Genomic DNA, 14,099 nt, shown 5'->3' with positions numbered 1-14,099 from the left:
TATCTGTATAGGGAATCTCTACTCTGTATCTCTATATCCATCTATCTCTATATGAAGTAAAATAAAACAGAGATACAACCTAAATATTCTATGTAGAGATAGATGGAGATAGAGATTCCCTATAGAGATACACTGAGAATGTAAATCACAGTTTCCCCGAAACCAGTCTGTGACGTCACCTCATTGTGACCGCATGCGGCTGGTTATGATAATATATGCATCATGGTACAGGCTGCAGACCAATCAAATGGACCGCCGGCAGCCACCGCTGGTTCTCATTGGGGTAGCCAGTCCTCACAAGGTCCCGGAAGATAAGAGGATGCTCCAATGAAACAGGAGCATGACGAACAGCTCCGGACTGTCCACCAATCAGAGCGCAGGATCTATCGGGCCATGGGCGTTCGCCATTTTAGCGGCTGGAGGTCGACAGCGAGAGGAAAGGCAGACGGGTGCTGAGGGTTGGTGTTTTTGGACCACTTGTAAAATCGGTGGGGTTTCCCCCCTTCGTCGCTGTGTTATAATTCGGGTGAGTTTTGAAAAGAAGTTGATGTATTGTTGTTGTTGTTGTAAATGTATGTCACTGTAGCCCGGGCCGTGTTAGGTGCGGCTGGAGGTTGGTGTTTCAGCCGGTGACTGTGATGTAACGGCAGCCGCTTTGTTTTACCCGGAGCCTGGAGGGCGATTTCATCATCGGCTGGAGTTAGAGAGGGGGAGAAATCTCCGTACGGTACACACAGTACACCGAAAGCCTGGGCTTCACCCTGTCCTGGAGGAGGCCCACCGCCCATAGCAACAGCCTGGAGGGGGTCCTTCTCCCTCCCCTCACAACATCCGCTGTACCAGCCCGCGACGCGGTTTCCTTCTGTCGGAGGATCATCGCTCTCCTTAACTGTCGTCCGAGACTAGAGTCCATCTCGTAGAATACCTACGGTACGGAAGCAGGCCATTCGGCCCTTCGATCCTGTGAAGAGCATCCCACCTCCCCCATCCTATCCCCATAACCCTGCGTTTACCCTGGCTTGGCTGCACATCTTTGGACTGTGTGTGGGAAGAAACCCACGCAGACACAGAAGGAACGTGGGAACTTGACACAGAGAGTCGCCCTGGGTTGGCATCGAACCTGGGACCAGTGCCGCACTTTTACAGAATCTCTACAGTGCGGACGCAGGCCATTTGGCCCATCGAGTCCGCATTGACCCTCTCGAGCATTCCACCCAGACCTGCAGCCCTGCACTTTGCATGGCCAATCCGCCAAGCCTGTACATACTTGGATGCTATGGGCAATTTAGCACCTAACCTGCACATCTTTGGACTGTTTCTGCACTCAGCACAAACCCATGTAGACAAGGAGAGAATGTGCAAACTCCACACAGGTTGCCATCCGAGGCTGGGATTGAACCTGGGTCCCTAGTGCTGTGAGGCTAGCCACTGTGCCACTCTAGTTAATTTGTGTGTTAATTTTGGGTGCAAATTTAGAATGAGTATTCTCCCTTCCTTCTCCCTAGCCTCACCCCATATCCTTTTTGATACATTCAAAGTCTGCTTTGAAAGCCCTAATTATCATTGATAATTGTATCTTTTGGCACTGCCATTATCATTTTGGAATATACATTAGTCCCTATTGCACAAAACCCAAGTCAGTGTTTTTTTGCAGCACTGATGTTGATCAGGTCATCAATATGCCATTAAAAAGGTATATATTTTATATTTTAACACTGAATCTGGTACCAAAGCTGGATATTGTGTTTGAATATTTCAATGTATTGTTTTCTAAAATTTGAAAAAATTTAGTTGCCTCTATTTAGTAAAGCTGTTAACAGTTGAATGGTGCCAATACTTTTGGATATTCAACGTTTTGATCGAATACCATTTTTTAACTTGTTTGTGGATAAAGGATCTGTCGTATTTTACTATATTGTTTTGGTTTTCTAACATGCACACCCTCTGTGCTTCACACAAAATGTAGATTATTGGCCCTTTTCAAATCATGTATGTTTTTACTTTCAAGCATCATAACTGAGATTACCATATATGATTAGTTTGATCCATTAAATCTTTATGGATCAATATAATCTCCATTGAAAATATTAGTCCCATAAGTAATTGAATAATTTGTATTACTTCATACCTCCCCATGCTTCATATTGCTACTGACCTGAGATTGCCAAAAGTTTCTGTGGAAATAGTTGTTTTTCCCTCCCCTGTTTCTTACACTAGAGCTGTGTATTCAGTATAATTGTTATATATTGGCACTATTGATTGTGCAGGGTGTCTAATTGAATGGAAAAAAGACTTGTTCTGCTTCTGTTTTACTTATCTTGCTTTCTTTAGCTGTCATTTGCCATGTGTGTCTGACTGGTCCAACAATACAGTTCCATAGAACTTGGATTCTACTTCTTCTTTCTCTACAAATATTTATTGGTGAGATATCTAGGGGGCCTTAAGCATTCCTGAAAAGAGTTGTTTTTAAAAAACTCCTCTTGCACAAGCCAGCAGGATAATAAGTGACCATTCTCCTGCCAGCAAAATCTGGCAATATTGCCAGTGAGGAAAGTGAAAGCTAGTATATTTTAAAAAGCGTAGTCTATTCTGTTTACAATTCACTTGTACACTGGGATAATTTTAAGGCAAATGTTTGATATTTGACTTAAATTTAGACCTCTGGTAGTCTTTCAAATTAAGCCCCTTGTTTCTAATGAGAGTGAAAAAGTTTCAATTTATGTGAAGTCTGTCAAAATTTATTTGTGCCTTTGCTCCCACTTCTTATCCGATAAAATAATGGAGGCTCTTCAAAAGAATAAATCACATTTTGCATTACTCTGGTGTAACTGTAATTGGTTCTGCTGCTTGGGTGATAAGATGTGCTACCAATTATGTATATCTTCTATTGCAACATGGTTAAACCTTGTGCTAAAATAAATTTTATAAGCTTGTTACATTTGTAGTGAATACATTGCTCCTTTTGACAAATGTTAATTTACTTGGGATTTTTATCTATAGAAAGACATTTTGGCCTATGGAATCTGCCGTATTTCTCCACTGATTTTTCAGCCATCTAATTTCTGTTTAAAAGAATAGTTGGATTCTAGCAGTCATAGCATAGAATTTCACTTTATGACTACATATTCCATTTAAAGAAAACCTAACTTTAATCCTTTAACCATCTGAAGTTTTTGTCTTTGCTACTGCCTGAGCAATGCAAGTGGTTTGTCACTTAAAACATCTGAAAAATATTATAAGCTGTGCTGCACCCTATCCCTTTTTAAAAAATATTTTGCATACTATGATTCAAAAGTGAAGAAAATAGCAAATTTTGAGAAGATTTGTAGCAGAAGTTGAGGTTCTCGATATAGGTTTGCTTGCTGAGCTGGAAGGTTCACTTTCGGGCGTTTTGTCACCATACTAGGTAACGTCTTCAGTGAGCCTCCAGACGGCGAGCTCAGCGAGCAAACCTACATAGAGTGAAGAAAATGGCTCTGGAACAATGAATGAGAAACTAGGGATTGAAAACTATTCATCCTGTGCTTTTGTTTATGTTCTTCAACAGTAAGATTGTTTAACAACAAAGGAGTTGCATTTCCTTTGCATGTTCAATATAGATTTTGTGATTGTTAAAATCTTGATTGAACTTACCTAAACATTTTTAGAATGGAAACCAACATGCCCATTCGAAGCAATGAGACTTAAACAATCTAGGTCTTTCAATGTATAATTTCAGTTACATCACACTGTAAGCTTTTGCTATAAGTTGTGACCTGCGATCTTATACTCCACAACCACCTGATGAAGGGGCAGCGCTCTGAAAGCTAGTGCTTTTGAAATAAACCTGTTGGTGTAAACCTGGTGTTGAATATACTACTGGCTTAGTTTGTTAACTTGAGCAGCCAACTTGTACTTACCCATTTTGACATCTCATTTCTCAACATAATTGATCTCCAGTAAATAGTGTGGGGAAATCAAATTCTATCCCTTTTTTGGTTTTTTTTTAAAATGAACAGACATCAGCTAACTGCATATTAATCCTTTTGTGTTTAACTTTCACATTTAATTTATTACACATTTTTGCCTCATTGAGTGGCAGGGCCATTGGAGAATTGTCACAGCTTAGTTTATTTTGTATCCAGAATTCAAAACCATTTGTTTGTAAAATAAATTTAGTATTTATACTGTTGTTTTAATGCCAAATAATCAAACATAGGTGAGCAGAATTTCAGCTTTTAATCTTCTCTGCAAGCGATGCATGTGAGCATGATTCCTTATGCTGCTGTTTCCACTAGGGCTGATTGGTCTCATTAATTTTAATATAAATTGTATATACAACTGCTAGGGTTAGATCTGTTTCCGGAGCTGAAGTGTGACAGGAAACCTTGCGCAGTAATTTAGTGTCATGTTCTTCATGGTCTGCAACAAGTTATCGATGAGGATGAGCATTTTGCCAAGACCTTTCCCATGCCTCCACTTGGCTTTTAAAAAGCCACCAAACCTTAAACAGATCATGGTTTGTAGCAAACTGGCCATCCTTCTGGACAACAATACTGTACAACCCTGTCACAGCAGCTGTGCAAGATGTGTCAGAGTATCGACGCAAGTAACACCATCATCACACGTGGGGACACCTCCCACCATGTACACAGTATTTGTGTGACTCTGCCAACGTGGTCTATTTCATATGCTGCAGGCAAGGATGCCTGAGGCACGGTACACTGGCAAGGCAGAGCAGACGCTACGACAACAGATGAATGGGCGCCGCACAACAATCACCAGGCAGGAGTGTTCCCTTCCAGTTAGGGAACACTTCAGTTCGGGACATTTGGCCTCGGTTCTTCGGGTGACCATCCTCCAAGGCAGAGTGGCTGAGCAGAAGCTGACAGCAAAGTTTGGTACTCACGGGAATGACCTCAACCAGGACCTTGAGATGATGGCACACTACAGATGACCCCACTAAATGAGAGAACCATGGAGTGTTTACTGTATCACATCTCCATGGCACTGGACCACTTTGGCTACAAATTCTGAATGCATGATCTTAACCTCCCCAACCCCCTGATGGAGTGGTGCTCCAAAAGCTAGTGCTTCTAAGTAAACCTGTTGGACTATAACCTGGCATTGTGAGATTGTGTTTTTTTTTAACTTTGTCCCCTCAGATCACATTTGCTATTGTAAATTATAATTTTGTACAACATTCATAGTTTTTGAGTAGGCTTGATATTGGGCCATTTAAATTTAAGAACATAATTTCCTCAAACTAAAGGTCAAGCCTAGCCTGATGTTTTTAATGAACACTATGTGTTTGAACATGAGCAAAAGTCCTGAACTTTGGTTGTGCTGTTGGTTCTTGGAAAAATGCTAATGCCTGAGGGTTTGAGCTACTTGAAAATGTAACTTGTGGTCTGGTGAGCCTTGCATTGTCACTCTGACCTGCTTTGCCAGGAAAGAGCTAGTTCTGAACACATTGCTTTCAGAATATGAAATATCTAGTTCAGAACTGAATGTTTTCCTTTTGGCATAAGCCACAGCTGTAATACACATTCCATTATTTTAAGTAAGTATTTTTACAGATTATCTTCACATCAAACTTTGCTTTTAAAGCTTATCTAACACAGTGGATTCTTGAATAATCTGACTTTTGTTTGATCTCTGCATTAAAAGGTTTTCATTGTACAAGTTTTAATTCCAGTTTAAAAATTGTCTATGTCTTGCACGTTATTAATTAAAAAGAAGTGAACTCCTATGATTCTGTTAGTGAGGATGGCAGGTGCTGGAGATCAGAGTTGTGTGGTGCTGGAAAATGCAGCAGGTCAGGCAGCATTTGAGGAGCAGGAGAATCGACATTTCAGGCATGAGCCCTTCATCCGGGTTTATGCCCGGAATATCGATTCTCCTGCTCCTCTGATGCTGCCTAACATGCTGCGCTTTTCCATTACCATACATCCGAATCCCGAGTTTTGCTGTTCAATAGTTCAACAAATTTTAAACCCTTTTTTTTTCAGAAACAGACCATTTCACCTCAATTAAACTATCGTAGTTTATGCTCCAACAGAGGTCTTCTCACGTTTTACTACTTTGGTTCCTTTCTCCTTCATGCACTTAGCCTCCTGTTAACCAATGTCTATAACAGAACAATGCTTCCCAGTTTTATTTTTCACTGACCTGATACAGAACTGCAGGGCTAACTGGGGGGGAGGGAGTGGGAGACAAAGCATTATTTTCCAAAGCATCTCCTGCCATGGGAAATCTGATAAACTGAAATTATTAAGATGCATCTGGAATAATAAGTCATATATTCCATTTAATAGTCACGTGCTGCAGCTGATATCACTGTTGCGTTCACAGCCCATTGCTACCCCGCGGTGACCTTGGTTCACCATGTCAATTTGATGTTTTTCTCATTAAATTGCCCTTTTTGTTTTTGGGTGCTTGTTTGCTGCCCAACTCCAATGCTGCTCTGCTTGACTCCATTTAAAAAATACAGAAATGAGCTGAGTAGAGTAGACACTATATCATTTCTGCAGTTGTTAAAAGGCTTGAATTGCTGACTTGGTGATACTGATATTTCTCTCTCTTTCTCCTCCTCCCCGCCCCCCAAGCAGGACAATCAGTAGTAATGTTGCATAATTGGTGAGGGCATATATGGCAGCAGCAAGTTCTGGACATTGAACGTAGAAAATTACAACACAGAACAGGCCCTTTGGCCCACGATATTCTGCTGAGATTTAATTCTAATGTCGAATATAGTAACTTAACCTATACACACCCCTCAACTCACTGCTATCCATGTGCATGTCCAGCAGTCGCTTCGATGTCTGCAATGACTCTGGTTCCACCAACACAGCTGGCAATGTAGTCCATACATTCACAACTCTCTGCATGAAGAACCTACCTCTGATGTCTCCTTTAGACCTTCCTCCTAATATCTTCAAACTATGACTTCTTGTACCAGTCAAGCCTGCCGTGGGGAAAAGTCTCTGGCTATTGACACTATCATCTATTCCTCTCATTGTACACCTTGATCAGGTCTCCTCTCTTCCTCCTTCTCTCCAGAGAGAAAAGTCTGAGCTTATTCAACCTCTCTTCATAAGGCAAGCCCGCCAGTCCAGGCAGCAGCCTGGTAAACCTTCTTTGCACCCTCTCCAAAGCCTCTATCTTTCCAATAGTAGGGCGACCAGAACTGGACACAATATTCCAAGTGTGGTCTCACCAGGGACTTGTAGAGCTGCAGCAAAACCTTGCAGCTCTTAAACTCGATCCCCCTGTTAATGAAAGCCAAAACACATATGCTTTCTTAATAACCCTATCCACTTGGGTGGCAACTTTGAGGGATCTATGTACTTGCACACCCAGATCCCTCTGTTCCTCCACTCTGCCAAGAATCTTGTCTTTATTCCTATGTTCAGCATTCTGCATCGACCTTCCAAAATTCATCACTTCGCATTTATCCAGGTTGAACTCCTTATGCCACTTCTCAACCCAGCTCTGCATCCTGTCTATGTCATGCTGCAGACTGCAGTAGCCCTCTATACTATCAATGACCCCTCCAGTCTTTAGTGTCATCTGCAACCCACCCCGCAACCTCCTCATCCAAGTCATTTATAAAATCTACAAAGAGCAGAGGCCCAAGAACAGAGCCCTGCGTGACCCCATTCAACATTGACCTCCAGGCAGAATACTTTCCATCTACAACCACTCTCTGCCTTCTGTCAGCCAGCCAATTGTGAATCCAGATAGCCAAATCTCCCTGTATCCCATACTTCCTGACTTTATGAATGAGCCTACCATGGGGAACCCTATCAAATGCCTTGCTGAAGTCAATATACACCACATCTGCTGCTCGACCTTCATCGACCTGTCTTGACACCACCTCAAAGAACTTTTAATAAGATTTGTGAGGCATGACCTGCCCCCCTCAACCATGCTGACTGCCTTTAATCTCACTCTGCTTTACCAAATAGTCATAAATCCTATCCCTCAGAATTCTTTCCAAAACTTTGACCACAGATGTAAGACTGACTGGCCTGAAATTGCCAGGGTTTTTTGTTATTACCCTTGAAAAAAGGAGGAACAATCGCCTCCTTCCAATCCTCCAGTATGACTCCTGTGGAGAGTGAGGAGGCAAATATTTTCGCCAGCAGCTCCCTTCCCTCCTTTCTCCCTTCCCAGAGCAGCCTAGGATAAATCTGGTCTGGCCCCGGAGACTTATCAATGTTAATGCTTTCCAAAGTTTCTAGCACATCAACTTCATCAATCTTGATCTGGTCAAGACTGTATCCCAACTCCCCTACATTTTTCACTTACAACAAGGTCCCTTTCCTTGGTGAAACCCAAAGCAAAAAACTCATTTAGGGCTTTCCCCCTATCTGCTCAGACTCCACACACAAGTTCCCTACGCTCTCCCTGATTGGCCCTACCTTCTCCCTGATCATTCTCTTATTCCTGACGTATGAGTAAAATGAAGACTTCCTTAACAAACTGCCTTAATAGAATGGAGCGATGATATGTGTGGCAAGAGAGCTACTGTGTATATGTTGCCAGGGACATCAGCTGACGGTGAGAAGTCATATCATTGTGGCCGTTTTGGGTGACTGGCACTTGTAGTGTTGATGAGGTACAGGTAGACAACTCTTTATCTGAAATCAGAAAAGTTCCAAAGTCTGAAGGCTTGCTTATAAAGTTTTTTTTTTCTCTCTCATTAACAAGGTTGTTTGGTGTGCAATCGGTTAACCCAAGTCGACACCCACTCGATGCGTGTCACTTATGTGACTTTTGGGAGGGTAGGGGGGGAGAGGTAGTGTTAACAAAACACGTGTTATAGCAAAATGACTTGTAAACACGTCGGCTTGGTGTTAATAAAGCAGCATGCAGTTACTATAGAGGAAGGGCAGCCTAAGTTCATTAGGCTGAGACTAGGGATGGCAGAACTGTGTTATATGAGTCAAGATTGTGAATACAGACAGATTCAAAGTACTGTTCAGAAGAGTAAGAGGGAATCTGACTAATAAGTATAAAATACTGAAAGGGCAGGCAGGCTGGATGCAGGGAGGGTGTCCTCCCTAGTTTGGGAGTCCAGGACTAGGATCATGGCCTAAAGATAAAGGGACGGTGTTCAGGAAAGACTTCTTTACTGGTACAGGCTGATCCACCACATATGTTCAAGAAAAAAAATGACATTTTGTAGATATTAAAGGCACCAAGGGATATGGAGAGAAAGTAAGACTATAACTTTGAGAGTGATCTTGGCTGACCCCAGTGAGTGGGTCAGGCTCGATGGGCTGAATGGCCTACTTCTGTTCCTAGTTTCTGTTTTGGTGTTTCATGGTTCCTTTCGGATATCATGGATACCAGTAAGCGTACTTTTTTAAAAATTTATATTTTACCAGTTTTCTTCTTCCCAAACAGGTAAAGTTTAAAAATGCTGTCCAGGCTGTTCCGCATGCATGGGCTTTTTGTTGCCTCCCACCCTTGGGAAGTGATTGTTGGAACAGTTACAATCACGATCTGCATGATGTCCATGAATATGTTTACTGGCAATAATCAGATTTGTGGATGGAATTTTGAATGCCCAAAGATTGAGGAGGTAAGAATCCTGCCGTAACTATTTATCCTCTTACTGGGCTCCTTGAAATCTAGTTAACGTTTATAGCTAGATTGACTTTTCGTTTAACTTTCACAAAGGGCATCTGCTAATATAATTCAAAACCAGTAGAATTGAGCAAAAAGCTTTGAACACAAATTGAAAAAGGTCTTCAAGATTATGTAAATGGACTCTTTACACTTCTGTAAAACTTACAGGGTTTAAAGATAATATGTATTTTTATTTGTGTGAGATATACTTCAAATTACTGTGAATGTTAAGTTAAAATACTTGATGTTGCTGCTTTCTAAACTAACCATACTCTGGAAAAATGTGAATGTAAATAATTTCGGATGCTTTTGCTGGGCCCATAACAACATCCTTTTGCAAGCTGTATGATCTATATTTTACTTGTATTTTTATGTTAGGGAAGCTGGTTTCAATCATTCCTCGTATAATATAAAAAAAATTTTTTGTGTCCAGTTACAAATAACAACATTGATCAAGTGTAAGTATCTACTCACCTAGATTTAGTTTCTTCCTTGCACCTAAATAGGGGTAGACAATATTTGTTGAGTATCCATCTCTTCCTTTTGTGGAGATCCAAGTATCCATCTAAATGTAGATACAAAGAAAAGAATTGGAACTAGAAGTAGGCTAATCAGTCCTTCAAGCCTACTTTGCCATTCCATTAAGATCACAGGTGACATGTTTGCTCTGCAATCCATGGTCTTATCTTTCCCTGATAATCTTTTATTCCCTTGCCAAACAATCTATCTATGTCTGCTTCAATTTTTCAACGGCCCTGCCTCCAATATCTTTATAAACTTCTGAAGTCTCACAACCTTCAATGATTCTCTTCCTCTCTGACCTAAGAGGGGTGATTCCTAATGACTAAAACTAATGACTAAAAACTAGGGTGATCTCTAGTTCTGGATTACTCCAAACACCCTTGCTGCATTCACCTTATCACGACCATATCCGGATCTTTATGAAATTCAATCAAATCACTACTTGTTCCTTTAAACACAAGAGAAAACAATCACAGCTGCTTATTCCTCTTTCATATGATCATTTTGCTAGTTCAATGTAGCAATCTCATAAAGTTCCTCTGAGCTGTGTTTCCAGCTATCCTTCGATAAGGAGACTAAAATGGTGCAAAATGTTCAAGATATGGTCTCACCAATGCCTTGAACAACAAAGGTATAATGTCCCTCAGTGTACAGTTGCCCTCAGGATAGCATTCCTTTCACGTTTATCACTTGCTGTATCTGACCACCTTTTCGAGACTCTTGCATTTAGAACATAGATGCCTCGGTACCTTGGAGTTAAACAGTAGCTCACCATTGAAATAATCCTTTCTTTTTCAAGACACAAACAAGACGAGGCTGTAGGGTGCAGGACAGAATTCAAGAAGTGGAGAACAGACAATGCAATCACTTTCTGAAGTTATGGAATTCACTGTTTAGACCTCAGCTGTAAAGTGGTTAAGCAGAAATGGCAGTGTTGTTCTTCAAGCTTGTGTTGTGCTTCTTGGAACATTGCAGCAAGGCCTGGGTAAAAATATTGGCATTAGAACAAGGGGTTTATTGAACTGTCTCGAAACTAGATGTGAGAATCATTTCTTCCAATAGAATGGAGATGATCATCAAAGTGGTCAGTCTGTGTTTACTTTCCAATTAAAGCAGTCTGCTTTGTAAGCAGCGAATGCAGTAGACTAGATTGGGGGAGAAAAGTAAAATGTTCCATCACTTGAAAGGTGTTTGGAGCCTTAATCAGCGAGGAGGTGAGTGGGCAAGTGTTATATTGACTGCAATTTTGTGGGAAGATGTCATGGGGGAGTGAGGAAGTGTTAAGAATGATTAAAGGAGTGGACCAGGGTATATTGGAGAGAATGGTCTCTGTGGAATGCTGACAGTGCAGGGAGGGGAAATCGTGTTTGGCAACACCTGCTGTAGGTGGTGGAATTGACAGAGGAGCTGGTGCAAGGGCGAAGGGTTCACTTTATTTTTGGATAATTTTGGGAAGGGGTAGAAGTGACCTGTGTAAGAAGGATGGATTGCACCTGATTTGGGAGGGGACTAATGTACTAGTAGGGAGATTTACAAGAGCTGCTTGGGAGAATTTAAGCTCGTAAGTTGTGGGGTGGGATATATCTTTGCTGAGATATTTGTATCATCAATAGTCACAGGTGAGGTGCTGGAAGACTGGAGGTTGACTAACCTGGTATCACTATTTAAGAAAGGTGGTAAGGAAAAGCCAGGGCACTATAGACTGGTTAGCCTGACATTGGTGGTGGGCAAGTTGTTGGAGGGAATCCTGAAGGACATGTATGTGGAAAGGCAAGACTGATTAGGGATGGTCAACATGGCTTTGTGTGGGAAATCATGTCTCACTGACTTGACTGAATTTTTTTGAAGAAAAAGAAACAAAGTGGATTGAGGGCAGCGCGGTGAATGTGATCTGTATGGACTTAAGGCTTCAACAAGATTTCTCATGGTAGACTGGTCAACAAGTGTGGATCTCATGGAATACAGGGAGAACTTGCCATTTGGATACAGAACTGGCTCAAAGGTAGAAGGCAGAGGGTGGTAGTGGAGGGTTGCCTTTCAGACCGGAGGCCTGTGACTCGTGGTATGTCACAAGGGTCAGTGTTGGGTCCACTGCTTTTTGCCATTTACAGAAATGATTTGGATATGAACATAGGTATAGTTAAGTTTTCAGATGACACCAAAATTGGAGGTGTAGTGGACAGCAAAGAAGGTTACCTGAGAGTACAACAACATATTGATCAGCTGGGCCACTGGGTCGAGAAGTGGCAGATGGAGTTTAATTTAGATAATTTAGATAAATTTTGGCATGGCAAATCTGAGTAGGACTTAATGGTAAGGTCCCAGTGAGTATTGCTGAACAAAGAGATCTTGGAGTGCAGGTTCATTAGTTCCTTGAAAGTAGAGTCGCAGGTAGGTAGGATAGTGGAGATGTTTGTATGCTTTCCTTTATTGGTCAGAGCATTGAGTTTAAGAGTTGGATGTCATGTTGTGGCTGTACAGGAGATTGGCTAGGCCACTTCTGGAATATTGTGTGCATTTCTGATCTCCCTCTTACTGGAAGGACATTGTGAAACTTGAAAGGGTTCAGAAAAGATTTACAAGGATGTTGCCTGGATTGATGGGTCGGCGCTATAGGGACCGTTAAAGGCTGAAGGGTGACTTCAGCCTTTTATTAAAAAAAAAAATGAGGGGCATGGATAGGGTAAGGAGACAAAGTCTTTTCCCCAGTGTTGAAGTCCAGAATGAGAGGGCATAGATTTAAGGTGAGAGGGGATAGAATGAAAAGGGATCTACAGGGCAGCATTTTCATGCAGAGGGTTGTGCGTGTATGGAATGAGCTGCCAGAGGAAGTGGTGGAGGCCGGTACAATTACAACATTTTAAAAGACATCTGGATGGGTACATGAATATGAAGGGGTTAGAAGGATATGGGTCAATTGCTGGTAAATGGGATTAGATTAATTTAGGATATCTGGTCGGCATGGATGAGTTGGACCGAAGGGTCAGTTTCCATGCTGTACATCTGTGATTTTTTTTGTTTTAAATGTAGAGACTTAATGGGATCAAAATTTTTAAGGACATGAGGAACCCCAATTTGCTCTGGAAGAGGTGAGGGCAAAAGTGTGGGAGACGGTCTTCAGCCTGAGTGCAACCTGACAACCACAGTGGGGTGAGAGGTTTCTCTATTAAGGAAAAAGGTCATTTCGGAAGCTGTCTGATACAAGGTGGCATCATGAGCAGAGATGAGCCTGAGACTCTGTGACTGGCATCTTTACAGAAAGCAAGGCGTGAAGTAGTGAGCTTGTCATGGGATATTGGTGGACAGCCTGTCCTCAAAGGGAAACAGTGAAATTAATAAATGGAAGCCAAGAGTCTGAGATGGACCACTTAAAGTGAGAGAGGGGTTGAAATTGGAAGCAAAGAGCCTTCCCTGCTGTTCATTGAGATTATGGATGCATTGATCATCCCTAACTTACTTTCCTGTCTTTTTCTCCTAACCCTTAATGATTTAAAAATCTGCCTGTCTCAGCCTTCAGTATTCTTAACGTCCCAGTCTTGACAACCCTCTGGCTAAGAATTCTGCAGATTCATAACTCGGAAGAAATTCCTTATCTGTGTTAAATGTGTGACCTATTATTCTGGGTTTATGCCCTCTGATCATAGAGCCCCTCCTACAGAGGGAAACTGCATTTCTATATTTACCTAGTCAAGTCCTCTCAGAATATTCTATGTTTCAACAAGGTTGCCTCTTATGCTTTTGTAATAAGTACATGCCCAATCTAACCAAATCTCATGGGACAGTCCCTCCATACCTGGTATCAGTCTAGTGAACCCTTTAGGCTGTCTCCAAAACAGTGTATTTTTCCTCCCATAAGGGGCACAGAATTGTTTGCAGTAGTCTAGCTGTGGTCTCACTAGTGCCTTGTGTGGTTTTTATCAAAACTTCTACTTTTTTAACTGTATTCCCAGTCAAAGTAA

At 41.6% G+C, this 14,099-nt stretch overlaps 1 protein-coding gene across 1 annotated transcript in view; it reads left to right on the top strand.

Moving 5' to 3' along the window:
* Positions 1 to 378: 378 nt before the first annotated feature.
* hmgcra (3-hydroxy-3-methylglutaryl-CoA reductase a) overlaps positions 379 to 14,099 on the top strand; it is a 41,502-nt gene continuing 27,781 nt past the window's right edge. Inside the window, exons 1-2 of the mRNA XM_072547872.1 lie at positions 379 to 526; positions 9,394 to 9,571. Coding sequence (XP_072403973.1) covers positions 9,407 to 9,571 — 165 coding nt within the window. The 5' untranslated portion in view covers positions 379 to 526; positions 9,394 to 9,406. The remainder of the gene's footprint in view (positions 527 to 9,393; positions 9,572 to 14,099) is intronic.

The sequence above is a fragment of the Chiloscyllium punctatum genome, chromosome 2 (genome assembly GCF_047496795.1).
Source record: "Chiloscyllium punctatum isolate Juve2018m chromosome 2, sChiPun1.3, whole genome shotgun sequence".
NCBI lineage: Eukaryota > Metazoa > Chordata > Chondrichthyes > Orectolobiformes > Hemiscylliidae > Chiloscyllium > Chiloscyllium punctatum.
The sequence above is the reverse complement of the archived record's forward strand: the minus strand, read 5'-3'. Positions and strand labels throughout refer to the sequence as shown.